This window comes from Cottoperca gobio, chromosome 21 (genome assembly GCF_900634415.1).
Source record: "Cottoperca gobio chromosome 21, fCotGob3.1, whole genome shotgun sequence".
NCBI classification, from domain to species: domain Eukaryota; kingdom Metazoa; phylum Chordata; class Actinopteri; order Perciformes; family Bovichtidae; genus Cottoperca; species Cottoperca gobio.
The window spans coordinates 17154888-17182402 of NC_041375.1; the positions used below are offsets into that span (position 1 = coordinate 17154888).

The 27515-nt window shown below is 40.6% G+C and overlaps 1 protein-coding gene across 8 annotated transcripts in view; it reads left to right on the plus strand.

Moving 5' to 3' along the window:
- Positions 1-27515, plus strand: part of zmp:0000001200 (dedicator of cytokinesis protein 9) — a 74455-nt gene that overhangs the window by 28472 nt on the left and 18468 nt on the right. For 6 of the 8 annotated variants that reach the window (XM_029459856.1, XM_029459858.1, XM_029459859.1 and 3 more), the window contains exons 2-24: positions 4212-4328; positions 9128-9217; positions 11681-11763; positions 12762-12831; positions 14813-14908; positions 15310-15444; positions 18266-18440; positions 19589-19641; positions 20981-21055; positions 21163-21303; positions 21960-22172; positions 22789-22911; positions 23192-23274; positions 24097-24219; positions 24435-24514; positions 24643-24830; positions 24986-25051; positions 25127-25219; positions 25305-25428; positions 25580-25698; positions 25802-25888; positions 26046-26135; positions 27299-27414. In XM_029459856.1, the coding sequence (XP_029315716.1) occupies positions 4212-4328; positions 9128-9217; positions 11681-11763; positions 12762-12831; positions 14813-14908; positions 15310-15444; positions 18266-18440; positions 19589-19641; positions 20981-21055; positions 21163-21303; positions 21960-22172; positions 22789-22911; positions 23192-23274; positions 24097-24219; positions 24435-24514; positions 24643-24830; positions 24986-25051; positions 25127-25219; positions 25305-25428; positions 25580-25698; positions 25802-25888; positions 26046-26135; positions 27299-27414 (2540 nt within the window). Of the gene's footprint in view, positions 1-762; positions 1017-4211; positions 4329-9127; positions 9218-11680; positions 11764-12761; positions 12832-14812; positions 14909-15309; positions 15445-18265; positions 18441-19588; positions 19642-20980; positions 21056-21162; positions 21304-21959; positions 22173-22788; positions 22912-23191; positions 23275-24096; positions 24220-24434; positions 24515-24642; positions 24831-24985; positions 25052-25126; positions 25220-25304; positions 25429-25579; positions 25699-25801; positions 25889-26045; positions 26136-27298; positions 27415-27515 lie in introns of those variants that run through there. The other 2 variants (XM_029459857.1, XM_029459860.1) reach the window with 1 other exon arrangement.

Genomic DNA, 27515 nt, shown 5'->3' on the forward strand with positions numbered 1-27515 from the left:
CTGGACTTAATCTCAAACTCTGTGATTACTAACAGTTACTATCTCAGCTGCAGTCAGAGCCAGCGATGAGAACTGCAGTGACTAATTTACTAATTCACAGTTTGTGATGACTAATTTGTTATACTGTTGTGCTGATTGCATATGGAGTTTAGTGATCTGCTCTTCAGTCTTGAGCAGTTAATGTGGCTCAAGATTTGTCCATGTTGTTTCTGAAGCGCCTGCCACAATCTGATGAGCTCAGTCTGGCAGTTTATCTGTGATGTTTACGGGGGGAAATCACTTCTAAATCGCTGCTGCTGATTCGTCACTTGGTGCCCTCGTACTGTATGTCGAGGCTTGAGTGGTTTCTTTGAATGTGACACGAAGTGCCCCATTGTTGTCCCATTCTCTACTAGCTTGTTCCTCCCGATGAAACTTAAGCAAGCTCCTATTTCAGCTGTCCCACACAAGGCGTGGACGGTCCCTGACCAGACTGTAATACTTGAGGAATGTGTATCTTTTGTTTGCCTTTTGTCAACCCTGTGTCACTGCAGGTGGACAGTGTGGGGTCAGATAACTCTCTCTGTGTGTGTGTGTGTGTGTGTGTGTGTGTGTGTGTGTGTGTGTGTGTGTGTGTGTGTGTGTGTGTGTGTTCCGTGTGTGTGTGTGTCCGTGTGTGTGTGACGCCCCCATGCAGCACAGCTGAGTGTGGGAGGGGCCATGTCCTCCTCCTGGGTGTGAGTCCACTGCTTTCAGTCAGACAGAGCAGTCTGAGAAGGGAGGGTGTGTGAGCACAAGTCTGTGAGGAGAAATACAAACTTCCCAAACTTTTTTCCAGCACTACGATTTTCTCCATCGGATATGCTAGTTGCCCACTTCAATTTGGGATCTAGCTTGGAGATACCTTACATCAGCTGTTGACAATGCAAGGAAGGGCTAATAAAGCTCCAAAGAAGGAGTTGGTCATTGAGAGTCCGCAGCAGTACAAGAGCTTGGCTGCAGCTGAGGCTGAGGTAGACACGGTGCCACAGGTGGTGGTAAGTCATTCAAGGACTTTTCATTTAAAGACATTTAAAGACTTTTAATTTATTTTAAAAAAATAGCTGTTATGATCTATAAGTATATATTTTACAGTGTAAAGTGCTCCAAAGGTTAACCACAGTCATAAAGTCCAGAAGCAGGTGTCATGTGAGCGTCTGCGCTTCACATCTCTTTCATTACACACAACGTTGCCAACTTTCATTCAAAATGTGCAACGTTGGCACCAGCAGAGAGACGTGTTGAACTTTACCAACACTTAAACACCTGGAGGTGAGCAGCAAACGGTTTCCTCAAGTTTATTCTTAAAGATGACCTTGGCTTGTAAAACATTTTATTTGGCTCAAAAGTCAACCCTGGCGACAGTGTTGATATCCTGCCCTGCGATGAAGGTGTCCAGGGGTTGGATCTGCTGAGCCATGCAAAGAAGACGGTCGCAAAAAGATTGGATGTATCAGTTTGTAGAGAGGCACTACACAGCACCATTGTTCATTACTGTGAGAGGGTGCAGTGATGGGAGGAGTGGGTGCTGCAGCTAAACAGCTGCTAGATCACTGAAGAGAGGGAGTGGAGGAGATGGCTTCATACGTTTCTGTTTTATAGGCTTTATAAGCATGACCGTTGACTTAATTATGTGGACGTAAAATATGTAGCTTGCATTGTTCTGCTCTTGTTTTATTTGTATACTGTATTCAAAGTAGTTTATGGGGTGTTTAGAAACACTAGAAATATAGGAAATAGAAAAGAAGTGCACTATTTTCAGTTTGTATGTCATGTTTTCAAAAAGCCTTTTCCAACGACTGATGTGTCAATAATACAATAAAAGTGGGGACTAGATCTGTTCACTATGGTCAGCACTGTGGGTGAAGGGAATGACAGAGCTCTTGCTTGCATGGCACTGAATGTATGTTCATTTTCTTACTCAGTGCTGAGTATACTGTGTGGTTGACCACCTTCACTTGCCACTGACAAAGCAATGTGGGAGAGCCCACAGGGGTTTGGAGTGAAACAATAGTCAGCAATCCAGTGAGTGTGTGTGAGGTCAGGAATCTATTACTAGTGAGAAGAAGGCATTCTCTCTAGTATCTCTACTTCTGACCTGAACTCCCTCTCACTTGCATTTCATTGTCAATGTTTGTTCCCCCTGGTAAATAAAGACGATGCATCTGTGTGTACCTGGTGTTCTTAAAGGTTCAATGCGTAATTCCGAGCCACCTGCTCCAAAGAATTAAGGGGCATTATTTCACCTTTAAACTGGGTCCATACAGCTATCTTATCATCTTCACGTGGGGCTTATCCATCTGTGTGCGGAACATGGCTGTAATAAGTCGAGTCGGGCAGCTGTATTTCTTCTCCCTCTGGTCTGAGAGCAGACTGGAGCTACAGTGACTCACTATCACCTCTAGAGGAACAAGTGGTATTACAAGACTGGAAGGAGCGCCACTAGTCAGGCTGCTAATGTCAGTAGATATCTCTGCAACACAACACGTAGACGTCTTTGACAAAACGTCAACACTGTTGCCTCTTCACATTTTAGGCCAGTTCAAGCGAGACACAGACACACGCACATCTTATGTCTAAGACATCTTTAATTCCACTCTGACTTACCTGTCCTACCTGCAGTGAGCATCAGAAGCTCTACTTGTTCTCTCTTATGGTAGAGGGAAACAGTTTGTTGATGTGTGACTGTATTTAATTGTAACACCATTTGTGCTGTGAATGACTGATGATGTCACAGCCTGCCTTAGATGGCAGACATGGTGGCACCGTCTCTGGTCTGCTATCCCCTCCTTGTCCTTGAAACCTTGTCCTGCCTCCTCTGCCCTCAGTGTGAGCTGTTCTCTGTTATTAACAAGGTTGCTAGCAACATGTATTCAAGCAGGTCCATATCCATGACTCTCCCTCTGAGATCATGCTAGTATTATCAGTCCCAGATGTGGAGGCAACACGTGGGCCGAGCTGTCGCTCAGCACTGAAATCTGGCGATGTGTCACCGTTCATTTTGCACTGCGGTGTTTCCCTGGCTGTTAGATTTATCCTCCCGGCCCACCAGCTACAAGTGGTGACAACTGACTTTCCATCTAATGGCTTCTGTAACTTTGCGGTGCATAAGCTTTCTCCAGCGTCGGCCTCAGGAGTGTAGTGGATAAATATTTTAACATTATGCAGACACTGTGACATGATGCACTATAAATCCATAATCACCTTTTGATAACATAAACACATCTGCTCTTGAGAGTCGGCTACAAAACAACATTTGAAAACTGACTTCTGATTAGAGATTCTCATCAAGTACGATAAAAATAAAAGAGGATGTTGGAGGTTTGTTTGTTTTACGATGTGGAGCCTAATTGTGTTGCATGTAGTGCCTGTAATTGAAGTGGAGTGTGATGGTTTCCTTGTTTCCTTGACATACATGTCATGCGTGTGAGCTCTCACGGAGGGATAAGCTCATCAAGACCTTCCAACTGCTGAGGCGGATGCATTTGCTCTGGGCAGATGGAGCCCTGATAGACTTAGCGCAGTGAATCTAGCAGATAGCATGTGTTGGTAGAAGCCAATGTGACAGCACAGCTAGATCTTTCAAACTCAATGTACAGTAGAAGCTTGCACAAGACCATCTCTGCTCCTCTGCACAACTAATATGCATTCTTTCTTCTTTTTTTTTTACTTTCTCTTATATATTTTATCATCTACTGTCTTTTATTGTCCAATGCCATTGTCTATTTGCCCTTGTTTAAATGTGTTGCATTCTCATTTTTTATTAGATGACACTTTGACCTACATCTCTAGTGTGAAAAGTGATCTGTCATAACGTTTATTATTATTATTATTTGCTGGATTTGCCTCGGAAACTCTGTAGGCACGGACTAAGAATATGTTATATATAGCACGTATTTAACATATACAGAGATAAAATTATTCTTTGCTGTGCATCAATATTACATGGTAGTGTATTAGATGCAGCGATCAGGCATGAAACAGGTTGACCAAATATGGCTTTGCACTGCCATTGCTTCAATTCTTCTTCTGTGCTGTCTTTGAATTATTTTTTTATTTTCCATGTCTTTTTTACTTTAATTGAAAGTATAATCTTTAATATTATACATACAGTATATTTCCCCCTGTGTCTTTGCATGCAGGTTACCCTTAGTATTTGTACTGTAACGGAGCGCTTCCTCTGTGTTCTCCAGGTGAAGCCGAAGGTGATCGAGCCGCTGGACTATGAAAATGTGCTGGTGCAGAGGAAGACTCAAATCCTCAGCGATGTCCTCAGGGACATGCTGCAGTTCCCCCTGGAGGACTTTGAGGTAAGTTTCACTCCTGCTTCATGCATGCAAGTCACATACACGCTTGAAAAATCTACCGCAAAAAGCCTTACTGTAGTAAATCTGGCTATGGTTATTGTAGCTGGGATTATTATTTGATTACTATAGAAGTGATGTAAAATGAGTGGTGGTGTGTAGCTTAGAGAGTGGTAACACTGCCAGAGTTGGGGCTTACATTTCCATTGTGGCTACTTGTGTAACTGCTGTGGAAACTTTGGGTAAAACATATCCTTAAATAATGGGAGACAGAGAAAGGTCACAGCCTAATTGGTTACACTGTAAATCAATGGAGAGGTTTTTTTTAGAAGGTGCTCCATTTATTGTTATCTGTCCAACAACATTAGTTTCCCGCCCACTTGCGTGTTTTCTTTGTTGTATTTGTTTGAGTTTAGCCGTCTTTTCTTTTGGTGCAGGCGTGGCCAGTGCTTTGAGTACAGGGTGGGGTTTTCTTTTTTGTTTACATCCTTCCATGCTGTAGTGAGTGAGACACAGAGAGAGAGAGAGAGAGAGAGAGAGAGAGAGAGAGAGAGAGAGAGAGAGAGAGAGAGAGAGAGAGAGAGAGAGAGAGAGAGAGAGAGAGAGAGAGAGAGAGAGAGAGAGAGAGAGAGAGAGAGAGAGAGAGAGAGAGAGAGAGAGAGAGAGGTCAGGGGCCGTCTGTTTAATTGGCTCATTCTGTCCGCAATGTTGTGACAGAGCAAGTGTTATCTTCAGCCACATTTTACAGGACGTACGCTCTCTCACACTTTCCACGGTGAGGATGGAAAATCTCAAATGGAAATCTGGCCCAGTGCTGGAACTTCAGGAAATGATACTTGATCCAAAGATTTTCTTACCAATAGCCGAAATGAGATCTGCAGCATATCCTCAAATCTGACCCTGCTGCTCTGTCTCACGATCCAGTGGTTTAATTTCATTGTTATAGCAGAATGCCTACGTAAGATAGTACAAATAATGTTTTAATGATTTATTTACGGTAACATATGTTGTATAAAGCTACTTTTTATTGTATCATGCGAGTGTAAAATGCTTCTTCTCATGTATCTTTCCCATCTGAACCTTAACTTGTAAATCTGGAGCAATTCTCCATGTCATAGTCATGTGGATGGAGAAGCTGTATGACAGTATAAGACACTGATGACACAAAGAAGTTTCCAAAAATCTTTCACCACAGCTCTAGTGGGAATAAAAGGCCCAGATAGTGTACGCAAAATGTTGCAATATTTTAAAAATATGAAGGTTCTATTGTAAGAAAGGAAAATGTGTCTTTCCTGACAGCATACTGAGGAATTCTGACGACGTCCTTGAGTCAGCAACCAAACGGCAACACATTGTCTGATAATTAATTTTCTTTGTTGCTAGTTTTATAAAAAGTAAAAGTGATATATGATCAGCACTTGAATGCACCAGATGGGTAGATTTTTCAAATCAATCTGTCTTTACCATGCAACTATAACACATTTACAAAAATAAAACAGAATTTTAAAGATGCATCTGAGCATTACAGTATGTGATCGACAGTATAAAGGACAATCTTATGTGAGGGGTTAGAGACTTACACACAATGTTACTGCTAGTGATGTTTGTATGAAGTCTGAATTATACTATACTATGCTTCACTACTATACTACACCATTACTTTTGATATTCCATGTTATACTGCTATATTGTGTCATACTACGCTACATTAATATCTATATATTAATATGTTATACGGTCTTACTACATTTGATACTATATGATATTTGTTTTATGTTGCTAAATTAATACAGACTACTCTAAGTATCATTATTTAATCACATTATATATTTTTCTGGTTTACACTGTAGACTTGCTAACTCGCACCATTGTCACTCTACCTTGTAACTTGAATTGCTCTTATATAGTTCATATTTTTACTTTTATTCTTCTAGTTGTAATATTTTATCTTTTTCTTTGATCTGCTGCAACATCTGAATTTCCCCTGAGGTGCTCAGTCTTATCATAAAACCACTATCTGACCCAGATCACAAACTGTGCTGTTGGTTAAATGTGTAATAGGGACTTAGGTGTATTTAGAGCGAATAATCTTTCCAGTTACTGAACTGTAGAAGATGGCTGTGTGAAATAGAAAGGGTTTTTAATGTTGGGTTTGCTTCTGTATAAAGCCATTGGTTGCTACAGTTTATTAAGGCCTGGCAGCTGGGTTCTCAGTGGCAGCAGGGCAGCCTTGACTTTGTCTTCTCTTGTATCATGCTCCTTCAGCCTGCTGCTATCAACATAACATACCAGCGTTACACACAAACAGTACGTTGTCAGGGACTGACAGGTGATTCTGACTAAGAAAGAAAAAAACACCACAGTCACAATGATTGAACCTAACATCTGCTAACAACCTAACAGCTTCTGTGTCGAGGCCTTTTCAATGTTTGGTGCTTTTAGTGAAAGGAGACAGCCAGTGTGTGAACATACAGAAACCTCAATATGCATAGAGACAGTACTAAGTATACATGTGTTAGTTGGTGATGAACCAGCAGAGCTCCTCTGTCTGTGTTGTAATGTTTGTACAAAGCCTGTATTTGGCTGTTCCTCATGACTAAAAAAACACTATCAGGTCTCTACCTTATCTTATCCCAACTGACTCATCAAAAGTCATGTGTTGGTACTGGTCTTTAGTGAGCCAGTGTTTATATCATATCCATCTGGTTTAGATCTGGAAGTTGTTGGCTCAAGCCAGTTCTGTGCAGGTCTCTCTCAGTGCTTTCTCTGCAAGGTTTGTGGAGAAATGTCTTGAGGATTACCAGGAGGGGGCCCTTCCTTCCCTCAGGTCTAAGGCCCATCCCTGCCGTAATGCTCACAAATTGGGATATTGTTATTTTTCCTTTACTTCAGCCACTTTATAGTTTCCATGTCTTTAAAGGATAAGGCTGGTGATGTTCTTTATTTCTTTTGTTATTGTCGACAATCCAATGAAAACATCAAAACCAAGGTGTTAGTTTCTCTCAACATAAAGGATAAACCATCCTGATTTTGGTGATGACTTTTCCTCTTGCTTCATCGTGAGGTGAACATTTTAGTTTTTTGGTTTATGATCTGTGCTAGCTGTATTTGTTGCTAATTAGCAAATGTTAGCACGCTAACATGCTAAGCTGAGATGGTTAACATGGAATACTTATAGAAATCTTTATTGTTGGTTTTGGTCTTTTCATGACATTTGTTGACAAAAAAATAAATAATTGAATATCAACGACCTTCCTTTAACATTAAACTTAGAACATATGAGACCAGTGCTGAGGTGGTGATGTCTAGAGGCACACTTGGTTCAGGTAAGGCTGGATCCTGTGCTAATTTGGGGCTCATTTCACCGGAGAATCCAACAGCTCTCCCTTGTGGCTTGTAGCCCAATTAAATGCTTCCTGTTGCCTACTTCCTGTCTCCCTCTTACCTCCATGCCTGTTTATTTCTAATGCTTGAATTGTAAAGATTATCATCTCCCCTGCAGGAAACCTGGCTAGCAGAGCGGAAAGGGAGACTTCGGGTTCACAAATACGAGCTTGGTGTGGAATTCGTCGTAGTTGACACGTAATACAAGGTTATTCTGAGGGACAGTGAGGCAACGGAATAAGATTCACATTTTAGTGTCATTATGGATTAATCTGCTGATTATTTTCTTGATTAATGCAAGTTACATTCAAAACCCCAAATTATGTAGTTTACAATAGTATAAGCGGAGAGGAGAGAAGCAGAACATCCTCACCTTTGAGAAGATGATGGTATGGGATTATAAACACATTTTACTGATTTACATTATGTGAGAAAGAAACTTGACTAACGTGTTTTTTCTTCAATAACTACACATACTATGTGGTCAAAGTAGTTTTATTTGATTAGGTATGTAGTCATTTTGACTGTAAACTAATGAAATGGAACATTTCTGCTCAAAGCGCTTTGTCATTTCAATAAGAATGTGTTGGGAAAAGATAATGGAGGTTTTGTTTGTATCCCTCTCATTGTGGAAAGCACAGCTGACCAGCATTTGACTTGCACAAAGCCGCAATTCCTTTTAACTCGGTCAGCTGAACGGCTTCACTTAATGGTTGTATTCATAATTCACTCTTGCTCGCAGGGATTATGTGTTTAAATGCACTTTATTTTTATATTAATCCTCCTGCTAAAACCTGATGGTGGTATTGTTGCACAAAGCTGTATTTGACTGAGTTACAAGTTTGAATAGAGCTCCAGTTTTTACACTTGTGTATGATATACTTCTGAGATTTACTGGAGTTTGTCTTACAGAGCAGCTTGCACGGCTGTCCACACTTAGTTGTTAAAACATGGTTTGAGGCTTTTTACTCGGCGTTCTTGTTCTGCTGTGAAACTGCTGTTTGGCTACAGTGCTCTATGAACCTGTTGGTCATTAGTGAAAGGTTTAAATAAAGCATTAGAGATGTTGAGATGCTGATTAGTGTTGCAGTACAACAGTGGCAGAGAGCCAGACTCGGGGTGTGTCTGTGAGTCCTGGAGCTGAACAGTGTGGACGAGCATCCTGCCTCCCTCACATACTGCCTCCCTCACATACTGCCTCCTTTGAACTCTCAGAAAGCCATCAGTCCTTTCTCAAACATAGAATAATATTTAAAAGGACACACGGAGCAACTGTGTCCAGCTGAGACCACAAACTGTAATACTAGGTGTCCAGCTTGAGCAATGTCTTCTACACTTTTGGTTTCACTAATACAGTTTTGCTTGTTGTAATTTCTCTGCTCTGTTGCTCTTGTTGAAAAAATCATTGCTTTGTTTTGCAGATTTCAACTTTGAGGAGGCAAGGGAGAACTCTCTACCCGACAGTGCCTGACAATGCAGAGAGGGAGGCCCAGAGTCCATTCGTCCAAGAGGTGAGCTGATTTAAAGCCCCTGAAAACACATTTTCTTGAACAACTTCTCAGTATAAGCAATGAGTTCGTATATACTGTAAACATTTTCCTGCCAGTTTTGGTTTGGTTAGAGGTTTCTGTCTTTGTGTTTTTGTCTGAAGTGGGGAGAGCTAAGATGGGAAAAAAGGTGACGCACAAATAAAAAAAACACTAAGCGTACATAAACAATTGAAATATCTTTAAAATGTTAAAACATTGGAAGATCACACAGATCCGGTTAGCGTAACAAATTTGCGTAAAGTAGATCTTAAATTTCATTTTGAGTCGCATTAAAAAAAAAGTCTTACTAACTCCAAATCTAACTAACCTTAACCAGTAGGAATCCTACATAAATAGATTTACAAAATAATTGTCTCTATTATGCACTATAACTGATTACACCATATAGATCCTTTATTTAATTGCCAAACATTAAAAAACCTGGGGGGCAGTAGGTGGAAAGTCTGGTTCAAGAAATTAGGAAGTGAATGTAAACCACACACACACATCGCTGCAGAATAGCGACACTAGTGAGTGATTACCCAATTTGTGAACTAATATTAGCAGCAATATACTGTACATCGCGCATCACAGCTGATCAGGAAACATCTTTATTTCAGCTAAATGAAGCATTCATCTAACTTCACGTAGAAACTGCTGTGGTATCTGGGCTCATTACAGATCATTGCTGGAGGCAACTTGACTGTTTGTACTGTTTGTCCCCAGTAACAATCTATTTATGGCAGGGGATGTAGGACTGATAAAAAGCAATTAATTTCTACAATCCACAAGTTTATCAAACTTCTGGTTATTGTCCGTCAGTGTTGGTTTATAGTGTCTGTGCTGAGTCTTGAAGATAGCATGTATCTGCTATCAAAGAGCAGCAAAAGACCATAAAACAGATGTTAAGTTTCTTGAAAACACACATAGAAGCTCTTGTGTTTGTTTAGTCATTTAATTGCAGTGGGACTGAACAAAATTCTTACTGTGAATTATTTCCAGGTGTCGCTGATAAAATAATAAATGACAACAAGAGAGGAAATGTTTCTTCCTCTAACCATCACAGTGGTTTACCCACCCGGCCATGTACACTGCTCTTACTGTCTTTTTAAGTCAGAGACCAACTGGCTGCCGGCATGTCACCTTCCAGGTCAGAGGTCAATGTTTAGGGAGCGTTGTCTGATGTCACAACGATACTAAAACTCCCGATCGAGTGTTGTGTGATAGCACCGGGACAGCTGTGGGGATCAACCCAGCAGGAGCCTCTTTGTTTCCGATCGCTCTCCTGATCAGGTTTCATTTCGTCTCCCTGTCAGGGCAGTTCTTGTAAACGGCAAGTATTTCTTCAGAATAGATACCAGTGAGCTGCTCCCATCTCTGACTCTAACAATGAACAGATGTTTTCCAACTAGAGGGAGATAGAGATACACTCCCTCCCAGTTTGTGCTAATGGATGGTTCGACACCAGACCTCTGGCCGTACACTCCTTAAGGATTTCACTGCAAAGAGGCTTTAATTGTTGCTCAAAAACAACCTTTGTGTTGTGATTGTGCTTTCTTAGGAGTCATAAAAACAACTGTGAGATGATATCTTGTCAGCCACTGCATTTTATTCATCAGATCAATTCAACACTACTTTCATCTTGTGGATAGGTTTCATGAGGAAGCTGCTACGAAATCTGATATTTTTTCCCTTCAAGTTTGAAAATAAATAATTAGCTGCTCCTAGCATAACACACCGATATATCTGACTGAGCCGTCGGGTTGCATTGTGAGTAATGTAGACAACAAAATACACGATATCTTTAGTTCTGCTGCATCAACTTTGATTTATTTATTTATTTTACCGTCCATTGTGAGTCTGACTGATTGTTATAGGAGTACAATTCTAAATCTGCAGAGAGCTCTTTGAAAGGTGTCGGTATGCTTCAGTTGAAGTGCAAGTCCGATGTATGAACAGAGTCTGAAACCTCCTCCCCCACCAAATTTCCGACATTTGAATTGGGAGGCTGCTTTCCGACAATTTCTGTAACTTTCCCTAACCAACAATCCGACAATTTTGCCCGCTTCATGCAGCAATTAGCCGGCTGTGAGATAGTAAGCAGATTTCCGACTCCTGTTTCTTTTTGAATGTACACCCGAGTGCAAAACCACAAATCCCTGTAAGGAAATACTGTATAAAAGTGTATACAGTTATCTCCACATTTAAACCGTTATTGCATCTCGCCTGTCTAAAGGACTTTTCGCCACAACTTTGGCCGTTCAGAACATCTATAAACTCTTTTTCCGTCAGACATGATTGGACAAAACAAACTAGTTCTTTTGACACATACTGACATCTTAACTAAGCCCTGCAGTACTACTGCCCTGCGTATTTTATTATGTTGTAATGTTCACTGTACAGTATGTTATAGTGGTCTGACATTTGTTTCTATTGTTTCCTCAGTGCATTAAGACCTACAAATCTGACTGGCATGTCGTCAACTACAAGTACGAGGACTATTCTGGAGACTTTCGACAGCTGCCGAAGTAAGTGTGCAGTTAAAAGCTTCAGCACTACTGTAAACTATATTCACAGAGGTAGCGTGGTGTACTGAGACATTCTTATGATGGGCAAGTAAGAACAGCTACTGCATTTAATATACGGACACAGCCTCACACATTTGTGTGTGTTTTCAAGTCACTGTCACCTTTTTGTTTCCTGCTTCTGACAAAATGACTTAATTACAAGGAAACGCAGCGTGCAAATGATTCTTATTTCCCTGCAACAAAAGAGTGTTTCCTTTTTACGGGTGCACTGGATAATTCCCGGCTGCAGCCCGTGCGGAAACCACCCTCATTGTCTGGAGATTGTGTCATCAGTTCCAGCGTCTTCCCTGAAGAATATCTATTTTACTGCCAACATGTTAGAATACGAGGTTGACAATGACCTTATGATCTTGACGCTGTCACTGCTGCCAAATGTTCTGTGACTGTACTGAATGTGGGAAACTTAAAACAAGACGTGGATCGCCTGTTATTAAGTCATTCTTACCTTTACCCTAAGTGCTGCTTTTTAACACTCCTGGAATTTGCTTTTTCTGCAAAGTTGACTTTTTCTGACTCTCGACACAGCTGCAAGTATGCAAAATTACTTATTCAAAGAAAATGACGAAATCATAAGGGAAAATGACATTCCAGTTACACAACTTCAACTGTGCTCGAGGATTTGGAGAGTGAACTGAAATGAAAGTAAATATGCAAAACTCAATCTGCCATGGATACCCTCGACAGCCTGCATTGTTAAAAGTCTAGTACTACCAATAAAATGTAGTTACACATCAAAAGTAATAATAATATATGAGCTTGAATGGAGAAGAAATGGACTTAAGTAATATAAATATTAAGGTTGGAGCAAAGTGCAGTACCAGAGAACACAGTTACCCTGACCTGTAGTAATCTGCTGTACTTTTGATGCTGCTATGTGTTTTCTGATCTTGTTATTGCATACTCTACACGCCTGTTAATGATAATGGGTTATTTTACAGCAAAGTTTCCAGGCCTGATAAACTGGCTGTCCATGTCTTTGAAGTGGACGAGGATGTCGACAAAGATGAGGTGAGGCTATGTACTTTTCATCCCTTAATTTACCAAAAAACAATCCAATCAACAGCACAGCGTGGTGAAGTAAGTGTATTTGCAGTGTTTCGAGGTTGCATTTTTACTCTGGATCACATCCCTTTTCTAGATACTCGGCCAAGAAACGACTGCATGTGGCTAAATGCATCTAATTCCAGTCATCACTTTTGCCTTTCCTGTTTTCATTACAGCTGTTAAAGCAATAAAAGGCATTTTCGTGTCTAATAGCTGAATTTAATGGAAAGAATTTAGTGTAATTTGGCTTAAATACTATTGCTGATGCGACATTTCTCAAAACAGCTTCTTTTTTTTTATGCAATTACATTTTCAAGCATCATTTGGATTTTATCACCCTCTTCTAATTCACATATGATTGAGTGTGTGTTTTTTTTCCTCGCACAGATTAAATGAGTGTTTGTTGTGTTTGGATTGGCTGAGTTGTGTCTTCAAAGACGGTATGAAGCTGTGGCTGAAATGTTATCTAACATACTTTAAATACCACGCTCCCTCACAAGAGGTATGATGATGACCCTAACCTTGTGTCCTCACCTGATATGTCAAACTGCACGTCCTATAGGCAACACAATGTGCTTCAATATTAGCTGAAATACACACTTCAACACACAGGAGCTTTTGGGTTTTTTTTTCTTTTTAACTGCGTGTCCATTAATGTAGCTGTGATTGAGGAAGGCTGTGCCAGCTTGTAACACGTCAGGGTCTGTCCTGCTCAGCCTCACAGTCAGCCTCACCTCTGACAGGACTCACAACTAATGACAAGATCCAAATCACCCTCCAGTCAACTCGTGCCCTCTCTCTGGCCTCCATCTCTTCACAGCATGATTTTCAACTGGGAGGTTGCTTGAACGTATTTGAACTTGTCCTCTTAATAGATCCCCAGAATAAAACAAAACGTATGTGTGTTTTGGACCACATGCAACATCGGTTTTGAGATTTTGTTCGTCTTTGATTTGCAGATTGTTTTAGTTTCCTGGGGGTTTCGAAAGAAAGAATCCCGTGATTTGCCTGCCTCTCTGCGGAGCGCTGAATTTTTGTCTAGACATTGACGAGAAGAAACGGGCACTGAACCTTCCCACCTGCTTTTTAGATCACTCTACAAGGCACATTGAAAATGTTATAGTTGCTGCCAGCACATTTAAAATCCCCTCCTGCTTTATTAGGAGGAGGAGGAGGAGGAGGAGAGCTGGACCAGGATGAAGATATCTTGAAATTCATTCTTCTCATTGTGGGAAATTGTACAGGGATACAGTTCCTTACTGAAGTCTTTTAAAGCCTGCTGTAAATGACAGGGCTGATCTAAACCAGGACAGGGCTTCTTCCTTTATTACCCTTCTAATGTGTTTATTTTTACAGATCACGATGGCTTGTGGATCATAGTAGCTTTGTTATTTGGACGTACATTATCTCATGCTACCCGCCTTATGAGTGTGTGATTTGGTCCTCGTGTCATGGATCTGCCGTGAAGATGGAGATATTTATTTGGTTTAACGGTCATAGTTTGTTTAATGTTCCTCTGCCTGCTTGTTTGGACTGAGACGGACCTACATCTCGTTCTTGCTCTGTGTCATCTCAAACCACAACATCAAAGGTTTTCGCCACAGTAAGGCGAGGGTGTGTTAAAAGCATCCTTGATATGATGCCAAGATATGATGAGCCACTGCAAAAATATCCAAATTAAGGCTAGTTCTTCTTTAACCTAAATCTGTTTGTTTTCTCTTCATATCCTTTTATTTAGACAATTTATTGGATGTAATTATCTCCATGTGTGCCCCATTTTTCAGTATTGCAACTTGTTTCAAACTGTGAAATGATTTCACTCCAGTGGTAAATGTGTGTATATGTTACAGTATATGGAAAACAAAATGGGTTTTGTTTTCCCCATGCAGTGTGTCCCGTATTAAATGTATTACATTGTGTGATCTTGTGTCTTTGTCTGCTGCAGGATACGGCCTCCCTAGGATCCCAAAAAGGCGGGATTTCCAAACATGGCTGGCTGTACAAAGGCAACATGAACAGTGCTATCAGCGTCACCATGAGGGTGAGACGGTGGTGATGGCCACATTTTCAACTGAAATCGTTTCAGTCACTTTTTAAGCACAAATGCTAAATGCTTTGCTGTTCACAGCGTCTTAAATGTCAGGATTTGCTTCTTTTCTTTGTCTGATATGATGACAAACAAAATAATTGTGGGCTTTTGGCAATTTGAAGAAGTCACCTTTTGGCTCTTGGAACTTGTGATGGCCATTTTTCACAATTTTCTGACACTTAATTGATAAATTGATAAACTAATTGAGAGATGAATCTATAATCTTTTTACAGGCAGGCTTCTTATCACTGGCAGCCTAATATTATACTGTATAATGAAGAGGGTGTAGAGGACTTAATATTTTTGTTGTATAACAATTGAAAGTTGAATCTTATTCTCTCTTTTTGTTTCAGTCATTCAAGAGGAGGTATTTCCATCTAACTCAGCTCGGGGACGGCTCTTATAATTTAAACTTCTACAAGGATGAGAAGATCTCCAAAGAGCCTAAAGGAACCATCTTCTTGGACTCCTGTATGGGCGTGGTTCAGGTACGCTCTAAAGTCTTTCTCTCAGGCACAAAGGCAGTGATAAACTGTCAGGATCCTGGATGACCCCCTTTGCCAAAAGGGATATCCTGTGGCCTGGTCCCTTTATGGAAATTAAAACGCCATTTACCGGAAATAAACTGAGAATAGGGGCGTAGCAACTTCCTCTTCACAATTGTTTTCTCTATAAACATGTTTTCCAACATGCAGGATAAAACGTAAACTACAATAGGGAACATTTCAACATATATTCCTCTAACGATGATGCGCTGCTCCTGAAAAGTATCAGTGAGACCCTCTGTTGTTCATTTCCCTGAAACCTGAGCGCTCTCTCTTCCCCAAGGTTGTGCTTTACTGCTGACTCTCAAATGGTGAAACAAGGTGAAAGCTGAGGTCTCACTTCTGTGCACTTTCCATCTGCCTCACAATCGATGCCACGTGCAGGGATCTCAGTGTAGGCCCAAGACTCACCGGGTGCATTATCGCCTGTCCATCATCTCAATCGATGGAAAGAAGCTGATCTTACTGATTACTCTTCTGGCATCAATCAGATATTGGTTGATTGTTTTTCCAGGACTGTCTGATTCCTATCATGTGGACGAAGAAGGAGAGGTTTACACATGGTGTTTGAATGCTTTTAGATTTTTGGAAGCTTTATCAGTGAAGGTTATAGCGTCCATGCTGTCCCCTCCAGAGTTCCCCGAAACTCCCCACCACACAGTTTTCAACCGCAGACCTTCAAATTCCTCAGTGGTGGAAGAAGTGAAGTAAGCGTGTTCCCGACATGTACAGTTCATACAATATTAAGATTGATGCTGTGATGTAACAGCGAGGCGTTACCGTCCTACAACTGGAGTTTGACCGATACTGGATTCCACGTAGACTCAAAACATCCTCATTGTTGATACTCAAATACATTCTCGAGAGAACTGGAACCAGAACTTGCACTGGACAGGATACAAAACTAACTTTCTATCTTCTGCTCAGTTTTAAGTCAAATTAAACAATATGTCGTTGCTGTATTGATTGCACCGCCTCTTGTATAACAAACACAGTTGATGAGTTTTCTGCTCTTCAAATCCCAAAGATCATGTGACTTAAACTCAACCAGCAGAGACCGCTCTCTGAGTGGATCTGCAGATGTTTATGTCTGCAGCTGGAATGGCCTGTGGAGTGACATCATACTGAGCCTCCAGCTGCTCCTGTGCTTTGTTAAGACACCAACATATGCTTAATTTGTCACGTATTAATGAGTTGAAGGGCAATGCCTGTAGGTTAACAAGGGGTAAAAGGGCTGGTAGGGACTGATAACTGTGGTTTGAGTTTTTTATTTTCTCTTTTCTCCTCTTTCACTTCCGTAAGAATACAGATGCTAATAATATCCTAAAACTGATTTGAACTGGTTTGTCCACTCATCTCCCCGAGGATGTGCGCAGTGTTGTCTAGAAAACCGAGACCGGTCCTCCTACCTTAAATCAGATGATTAAGTCTGTTTATCAAGACTCCAGTTTTATTTCCCCTCTTCATGTTTACTCAGCCAGTCTGCCTCCCTATCACTCCCACTCTGCTGATTCAACATAGCAAGCCAGCTACAGTGATAACCACAGAATAACAATCCACTGACTGCTGACAATAATGAGATGACTTCCATGTTCAACCAAAGAAATATTGCATTAATACTTTATTAAAATGCTGTGATATGGACACTCTGCAGCTGAATCAGCAGTTATAGGTCCTGAGTGGGATACTAAAGCCTAAATGGGAACGTGACATCATTGAGGTCATAGTTCGCCGCTGCAGATCCAGCCCATTTTCTCTGCTGTGGTCTTGGCAGAGTTGAAGGCTTTGTTAAGCAGATGGAAATCATCTGTTCCTCCCTAACTGACATTGTCCATTTGCTTTTTGTGGCAGTTAAATATGTGTTTAGCCTCACATCTCTTTCCAAAACAGTGACTCACATTTTGTAGATCTCTGGAGCTAAATAGTGTCAGTTTATTGTTGTTCAATATTTACTTTGTTTTTCGAAGGCTCAAAACTGCCTTATACAAGGAAGTGTGAGGGTAGAATTAAAGTGAAGCAAGCATTGATTTAGATCATAAAACGTGCCTTCTGAAGAGCTGACAGATGTTAGATGTTAGCTTTGGATAGCGAGATGAAAGCCCGTCATGTCCGAGGCGGGAGGCGTTATGTTTTGGGTTATTCATCCCAATCTCGTGAATGTGATGTCTCAGGAACACATTTAGGGAGATTCTTCAGATTTTGGTACAAAGGTCCACTTGGACCATCAAGGATGAACTGAATCGAATTTGGTGGTGAAAGGTCAAAGGTCAAAGTTCACTGTGACATCACTAAACACGTTCTTGGCCATATCTCAAGAATTCATACGCTAATAGTAAATATTTCACTCAAATGTCTAATAGGATAAAATTATGACATTTTGGACAGACGGGCGGCATACACCCGTGAGATGGTAATGGTGGAGGTGATGGCCTAGTGGTCTAGTGGCTTCCAAATACAACACCAGATGGTTGTGAGTTCAATACCAGAGCTGCCCCAAGTTGCTCCTGGGAGACTGTCCATGTAGTTAGTTCCCTGTAAGTCGCTCTGGATAAGAGCGTCTGCTAAATGACCTGTAATGTAATGTAATGTAATTCTAGTTAAATGTGAAAAACTAAACTTAGTCAATCATTCAATATCAGATACCAATCCTTGGCAAACATAAAACCCCTTTTCAATTATTAAAAGTCTCTGTTTTGTCTTCAAAGTTTGGCTCTATTTAATCTATATGTTTTTTTCCCCTTTTCTCTTCTTTCTGTGGCTGCAGAACAACAAGGTTCGGCGGTTTGCGTTCGAGCTAAAGATGCAGGATAAGAGCACCTACCTGCTGGCGTCAGACAGTGAGGGAGAGATGGAGGATTGGATCAACACGCTCAACAAGATCTTGCACAGCAGCTTTGAGATCGCCATGCAGGAGAAGAGGAATGGAGACATTCACGACGGTGTGTGTGTTTGTCCGTATTTCTACAGCGCCTGAAAGGGAACACAAATATGAAATTATTTTGTGTTAATCAAAATATTCTCAAAGTTCATGATGAGAAATGATTTATGTTTTTCAGTCTTGTAAAAACATCTGTGGTTTAATTAAGAAATAGAGACTTAAATATGTCGGTATAGTTATACAGTTTACACAACATGATCTCTGCTCTACTTGCTGTTACAAACTGGGTAAGCTGCAACGATTACCCAATTACTTCATAAGTCAATTGACAGAAAATGAATCCGAAACTATTTTGATAATCATTTAATTCATTGCTTTGTGTCAGTTTTTGAGAAGAAAATGTCCAGTTTAAGCTTGATACATTTGACTGGTTTCCTTAGTCTTCTGATGTCAGCTTGAGCTTTGAAAAATTTGCAATTGACATTTTACACTTACATTTAGATAGACGGCACGCTTAATCGAGAAACAGGATAATCAACAATAATAATAATCATGTTGCAGCTCTAGAAATGTGCTAATAACGTAATAATGCAGTTGATTATAGAAGCTACAATGGTCCTATTTTGTACACTAAGCTTTCTAAGACGGAAAACGCCCTCAGTTATTATATCAAAAATAATAATCAACCATACTTGAATATCCAGTAAATCCACTCGTCATTATCAGTTTATTTGTTCTGGGATACTGTATGTATCATTCACACCAACGTCCACTCACTACTCGTGGCTCACTTCTCCTCTACTTCTCCCTGCGCTGTAGTAATGTGGTGTGATGTGATACCAGACCACCCAGACTCTTAATACTCACCTCCTGTCTCATAGGAAGCTAAGCCACAGAGGAAAGAGGCTGAATGCCGTTGCACAAAACGGCTCACTAATCTACCCTAACTCCGGAGCTTTTATTAATCACGCTTGTGCATGAGAGAAAACACAATTCTGCTTGCGGAGATCTCTGAGCTTTTATAAATATGGCATTGAGACCTGATGCATCTCCATCTCAGTCCTACTGATTCCTGTGCAGCTGAATTACTGTTTACTGAACTTTCACGTCAGAAAGCGATTAACGAGGTTTTACAACACAAGCCGGTTTTGTTCATGCTCTGCAATATTTGGCCTGCATCCAATGTTTCTTTTTGTATTTCCCTCCTAGATGATGATCTTGGGAAGTCCGACAGTTCCTCTGGCAGCATGGACAGCTTTCAGGTAGGTCCTACTTTCTCATTTGGTACATCATCAAGTTGGAGTTGCAGCATGAAATCTCTGTTCCTCATTGAAGTTGTAAGGAAGTGGGCCTCTTTTGCCACAACATGTGGCTTGGATTTGTTGGTTGCACACCTAATTTCTCATGTGATGAACTACAACGTCTCGGTATTATTTGGGTTTCATCCAAAAAACAACACTGCAAAGGCAAGACCCTACAAGCAAAAAACATTTGTTTAATTCCGTCTGTAGATTTTGCCTAAATTCTCCAAAAGTTAACATTAGATAATTCCTCATTTGCACATTTAAATATAAGATTTCAGAAAACTTAAAATACACAAAAATAATAACGATAAATATAAATTATCAACTGGGGAAGTTTCATTGTAATATCTATTAGTTGAAAATGGAAATTATTGTTTTGTTTTGCGAAATGTATGGAATTTTACATTTCATATCTTCTAAAGGCTGTTTTCTTAAAATGAGTTTTTTTCATACTCTCATAATCAGTTGGACTTACATACATCAAACTGTCCAGTTACAATCCTATCTATATTCTGAAGATCTTTACAGAGAGGTGTGTGCATATATCATTCATACCCTGATTTAAATACAATTTCAGTCCTAAAAACAAGGCTGAAATTAATTAATTATTTTGGCTGTGATGGGGTGATGCAAAGAGATATCCAAATTTCCCCCAGTAAAAACCTTAGACTCTAATATGTCAACAAAATTAAACAGAAATGTTTAACCTGACTTTATGCAATGTTCAGATTTCTGTTCCAGAAATATATGCAACTTATGCACATATTTAATAAGAGAATGCCTAATTTGTATATTTACCCTATTCACCTGTGCTGTCTCCTTAAAACATGCATTCAACACAAGATATCCTCTAATGGGAAAAGCTGACCCATGCTTTGACTTAATGACACCTGTATCAAGATAGAAACATCTGTTTTTATAAATGATGAACTGACTGTTGACTTACAGGCTGCAATAGTTGTGTTTTATTTCTGCTTCTCATGCTGTTACAGCACTGAGTGGCACGCTATAGTAAAGCCATATGTGCATGGAAACTGGTGGTAACAGTTAACTGGGAAACAGTTTGTCAGGTTACAGTGTGCTGCACTGAAGTGTGTGCTGGAACCACCTGACTCTCACCTCTGAGCCTGTCTGCCCAGCGTGTTCAGCCTGTAAAATATGAAGCCTCATTTCCAGATGACAAAAAAATCTTCTAATGTTAAAACCAACTGACTGGAAATCTCTCAGACAATAAGTCTGACGTTTCAGGCAGTTTGTGGTTTAAATCCATTTAGGAAATGCCTTTTTTTCTCCTCAGAGTGCAAGAGATATCGAGTCTAGGATGAGGAACGAGACCAGGTTGAAGCTGTTCACCCTGGACCCTGACACACAGGTAATTAAGTGTAAAGCACATTTTAGTTCACTTATTCCCGTGTGGTAATGAGATCCAACCTGACGCTCCTTAATGAAATGTAATAACTTCCATTGTGCTGTCTTCAGAAACTAGATTTCTCAGGAATAGAGCCGGATGTGAAGCAGTTTGAGGAGAAGTTTGGCAAGCGTGTTTTGGTGAACTGCAACGACCTGTCATTCAACCTGCAAAGCTGTGTGGCCGAGAACGAGGAGGGACCGACCACAAACGTAAGACTGATCTTTTTCTGCTCACAAAAGGCCCTAAATAACAGAAATATCATTATCCGGCTGACTGAAGATGCAGGAGATGGTTTGTTAGAGCAGCCGGATGGACTGACCTCATTATTTGAGCCGCTGAAGGACTCATGTTGGCATAGCAACCAGGCTACAGGCTCAGTAATGGCGAGCAATCTGTATAATGGAGCCTGATGTCCTGCTGTCCCTCCCAACAAAAACTGTCTACTGAAGAGTCAACATGTCATGACTCTGTCCACAGAGACACCGACGTGACATACACACAATCACTTTAAAGTAATGTACCATTACATTTATTTTTGTGTTTATATTTACTTTCATTGAGAGTAGTGCTAGTCATTGCTATTTTGTGTAGCGTTGGAACTATATAAGGCTGTGCACATTACCTGTAGTGTCATTCATTATTTAGGCTGGCTGAGTGAAGCGTTGCATGTAAGACGGTTAAGTGATGTATTACATTTGCTGTCAGGAGTCCTGTTGTCCAGGTGTTGAAAGTCGTAGTTATAATACAGTAACTATCTAGTTAACTTTATGGTGTCTATGCAGACTGGTTGACAAAATGCACAAGTTGAAACAATCATCAGCATCATCTGTTCAGTACTGAATGTTTTACTCTCCTTCTTCTCCAGGTGGAGCCGTTTTATGTCACCCTGTCACTGTTTGACATCCAGAATGGCAGGAAGATCTCCTCCGACTTCCACGTGGACTTAAACCACCCCTCCGTAAGGGGCATGGTGCCCAGTAACACCAGTCAGTATATGAATGGGGGAGGGGACACCCACCCTGAGGGGCAACGGGTGGTCCACGGGGTGCCAGAGGCAGCCATGCAGTATCCAAGACAGGTAAAATATACAGAAGAAAAAAAACTCAAGATAAAAAAAGACTACAGCCATACTGGTGGCCCTTTGACTGTGGTGCTTTGAGTTGAATGCTAACATCAGCATGCTAACAATGACAATGCCGACATGCTGATGTTTAGCTGGTATAATGTTTATCATCTTTTTCTTTTGCTAATCAGCACTAAACACAGAGTAAAGCTGAGGAATGTCATTAGTTTTGCAGGTATTAGACAAATTAAAATGTGGACCTGATGATGGCGCCTGTGCAAAAGTCAGGGGAACATCAAAGTTATTCAAATTCATCCTCATTGGGCCATAAATATCTGTACATAATTTAATGACAATCCATCCAATAGTTGTTGAGACATTTCACTCAAAACTACAAATGGGAAGTCATTAAGATTCAACCTCTGGTGAACATGGATGTACATCATTTTATGACAATCATTCAGTCAATAATTGTTACAGACATTGCCATCTCTGGCATGCCGTTAGAAAAACACCAGGCTTGCTCAACAACTCCCCCACCTAAATGTGTCTTTTGTTTTATATTCAAATTTATCAATTCAAATGTAAAATACACATTCAGGCAATTCTAACATTTTCATCTTGCCCTCAGGGAGTGTTCTCGATAACATGCCCCCACCCAGATATCTTCCTGGTGGCTCGCATAGAGAAGGTTCTTCAGGGGGGAATCAACCACTGTGCCGAGCCGTACACGAAGAGTTCAGACTCCACCAAGGTACTGACCCACCCACAAACTTCCCTCACTGTCCTTCACACGGGGCAGCATGATCCCCGGGACTCAGCAGTTTCCACCAGATTATTCCACATTATACGGAGATAATCATCCTTGTTTTTAAGTGCTGACCAGTTGCACACAGACGCTCAACACAAGCATTGACTTTGGCTGAACAAATGTGGTTGCGCACCCTGAAGGGGCCGTGGTGGGTTGTAATGGGATTCAGTGTGTATGGCAGCATGCTCACTTGTGTGTGTACTGTGTTCCTGTTATCCACTAGGTGGCACAGAAGGTCCTGAAAAATGCCAAGCTGGCATGTTGCCGGTTAGGCCAGTACAGGATGCCTTTCGCCTGGGCAGCAAGGTACTTTTCTCTTTTAATAGTTAAGCGTTTTAACTTCTATTCTGTGTGTAAGAAATAAGGTTTAACCTTTCAGTTTTCAGCAAGAAGCTCTGTGTACAGCAGCCCACACACACACACACACACACACACACACACACACACACACACACACACACACACACACACACACACACACAGTCTTTCAGGATGGACACAATAGTGATTTAAATGCGAGACATTAAACACTTATTATAATTAAATTAAATTAAACCTACTTAGAGAAAGAATAAAGTAATAGCATTTATTTTTGTAATTAGCATTATGCTATTATGAACTGCTTAATATTTCTAAAAATGTCCTTTCTGGATTATAATTCATTATTCCACATCTACCATTGTGTGTATACAAGCCAAAGACCAACACAACATTAAATAAAATAAAAACTAAATAACAAATTTACTTGACTTTGACTTTAATAATTCTCATTTTGGGGGTTATTTTCAATAACATTATCTGAATTGTTGACCATTGAAGAGTTGGTGCTTGCTGTTTTATATCCGTGTAAATTGAATATCTTTTTCAAGATGTCTCTTTTGTGCTCTTGGAAATTGTGATGGATGTTTTTTAGTAGTTTTGTTTGTGACAAGCTAAACAATTAATATGTTAATCGATAAGAAATATGATTAATCAATCAGGACATAGTTGTCAGTTGCACTAGACTGTAAACATTCCTCCTTTGTCCAATGAAACATTTACATTCTTGTACATTTGCTCCTTCAAACTGTTTACGTAGGTGCGTTCAGAACAATAGAAATGCCTGACTCTTCTTCTTCCTTCTTGCAGGTCTTTGTTTAAAGATGCTTCAGGGACGCTTGACAAAAGTGCTCGTTTCTCGCCTCTGTACAGACAGGACAGCAACAAGCTATCGAATGACGATGTGCTCAAACTGCTGGCTGATTTCAGAAAGTTAGTAACGCTTCTGTGATTCCTCTGTATTATACATTCTCTAAGTGGTCATGCAGATGCTCTGGAAAGGCAAATGTGGAACATATGTTCCTATACGTTTTACTTTGGAAAATCCTGCTCAGTTTTGAAAACATCTGTGAACGTGGTGTGAGTGTAAATATACCATTTATCGATGATAGCGAAGGATTGACTGGAGTTTATTTTCCTTTCCTCAGGCCAGAGAAGATGTCCAAGCTGCCTGTAATCCTAGGAAACCTTGATGTTACCATTGACAATGTAGCCCCAGACTTGACAAGTAAGGCCTCTAAATTTGCTCTGTGCAGTCAACATGAGAGATGAAAGCGGTCCCTGCTCAGGGCAGATCGGTTACGTTGTCTGCAGGCTGATTATTTGGTCTCCCCTCCCTCCTGCTTCTGTATATAGATTGTGTTACCTCATCCTACATTCCTGTGAAGCAGTTTGATGTCAGTGAGAAGACCAACATCTTCTTTGAAGTGGAGGAGTTTGTGCCGTGCATAGCCAAATGTTCTCAGCCTTTCACCATCTACAACAATCACCTCTATGTCTACCCCAAGCTCTTGAAATACGACAGCCAAAAGTCATTCACAAAGGTATTTTGTAGTGTAACTGTGTATGTTAATTGACACAGGAGGATAAATAATGATGATGTAGCCTACAACCTTTTTTTCTTGTGGCCTAAGTCTACAACACATTTATTTCATCGTGGCTAACTGGGTCAACTTTGTTCGTTGTTTTCTGTCCTCAGGCTAGAAACATAGCTGTTTGCATTGAGTTCAAGGACTCAGATGAGGAAGAGGCTGTTTCACTGAAGGTACACCTAAATCTTTCCCCAGGGAACATCTCCTCCCATCTCACGAGCCAACTAACTGTTGTTATCATTCCACAGTGCATCTATGGCCGACCCGGAGGACCCTTGTTTACCAAAAATGCCTTTGCTGCAGTATTACATCACCAGCACAACCCTGAATTCTACGATGAGGTAAGACGCACTACAACAAATGTCTTAAAAACACAAGTCAATACATTTTAATGACTGAATGTTTGTTTGTGGTCTCATTCCTTAGTTTAAGATTGAGCTGCCAACCCAGCTCCACGAGAAACACCATCTGCTCTTCACCTTCCACCACGTCAGCTGTGACAGCAACAGCAAGGCCAGCACCAAGAAGAGAGACCTGGTTGAGGCTCAAGGTAACACACTGCAACACCAAATCTCCAGTAGTTTCACACGGTCTCCTGATTCACAATGACAACGTTTAAAAGATCTGTGTTTTGTATATTTGAACTGGCTTGAAGCATCATGCTGTGATCCGACTTCGCCTCTCTCTCTCTCTGCTCTCAGTGGGTTACGCTTGGCTCCCCCTGCTGAAAGATGGCCGGGTGACCATGAACGAGAGTCAGATCCCTGTGGCTGCCAACCTGCCTGCTGGATACCTCAACTGTCAGGAAGGTGCCAGCAAGGTAGAGTCCTATCATTCTTTAAAGAAAACTGTTATTTTCATATTACTTATTATTAAAATATTATGACTTATTAAATGATTGTTGCTTTTTCTTTGTATTACAGCATTCAGGTCCGGAAGTCAAATGGGTGGATGGAGGCAAGCCTTTATTTAAGGTGTCCACTCACCTCGTGTCCACCGTCTACACTCAGGTTAGTTTTTGTTTTTAACAAACTGAGTGTAGTAATACTGCTTATTCATCTGCACCCGTTGTTTTCTACCCTTTTTTTAGTTATTCAAATCTGAATTTGTGCTGTGGTTTCATTAAAGCTTTGTGAAATAAACTTATGTGTTATGTGTCTCTCATAGGATCAACATTTGCACAATTTCTTTGATCACTGTCAGAGCACCGAACCTGCATCCCAGGTGTCGGGAGGAGAACTGGTCAAATACCTGAAGGTAAAACAATGAAAACTAGGGATTTGGTTCAAATAGTGACTTAAATACATGCCAATTAATATTACAAAATGCATTTTGTTCAATTTGTTAAGATTGTATGTTTCATATTTACATTTGTTTCTATTGGAATTATATACTTATGTTTATATCTAACAAAATGTGTGGACCTTATTTCTTTATTAAAGGTCTTGCTAACGTCTTATATGTGAATTAGTTGGCTAGCGATGTGAGCACATGCTTGAGAGACTGTTAGTGCTACATATTTAAACCACAGTCCACAATGTTGACATACGTTTCAGTGTTGGCATATGCTGTATAACTGAGTGCACATGCTCCGCGAGGATGCATAAATGGAGGATTGGGAATTGATTCTGAACAGAATGACATTTGATGTTTTTTTTGGATACCTGAAAGGAAAAGGTCAGAACTGTTTTCAAACTATAACTTTTCTGCTAACCGTAGCTCATGCTCACCGTGAAACCGCAGACAGTCACACTTGCTTGGATCTGAATCGTGGGAGATTAATGTTCTACTTTGTGCTTCAGCTTGCCAACAGCGCATTCTTCTGGACAGTTTGTGAAGGGCTTTTTCTATTGCCGTTTATACAAGATTTAATTGGTCCTTACGTGCAAATATCTTTTTACTGTGGAGCTGGTAGCTCAGGTTTTTTTGTTTTTTCATCCCTCACTCTTATTCCAGTTCATTGGAAACTCAGTTTACTGTTCCCCTGGCAGACAGAGACATGCAGAGCAACACTTGCATCTCTTGGGTGTAAACACAGCAGTGAACACGAACAATAGCCAGTCGGTCAAACAGCAGGTCAGCCATGTTAACTGGCAGCTCGCCAAGAGACTTGGCAGCGCATGTGTTAATTTCCTGTACGCAGCAATGATGCACCAGTACCTACACTCTGCCATGTTCCAGACAACTGAAGCATAAGTTGTGGGTAATTAGCAGAGTGTTTTTCGCGCATGTCGTTCTGTCGTTGTTGTTTTTACATTGGTTTCTTCACACATTCTTATTCATTAGCCTCATGTGCTCTTTTGTTTGAGTGGTGAGAGAAGATAATGTTCCTGTTTTCCACATTTATTTTCCTCAGTGCACATTAAGAGCCATACAGTCAAACTCTATATAAACATATGTCTGGGATGTTTTGCCCTCAGAGTCTGCACGCCATGGAGAGCCATGTGATGATTAAGTTCCTGCCCACCACCCTGAATCAGCTGTTCAGGGTGCTAACCAGTGCCACCCAAGAGGATGTGGCAGTCAACGTCACCAAGCAAGTTTCCCTATGACGATCATTGACTAAACAACAGCTTAAAATTCAATGAATTTCATGTTAATAACAATACACAAATTAACAATCACACTTTCAGCAAA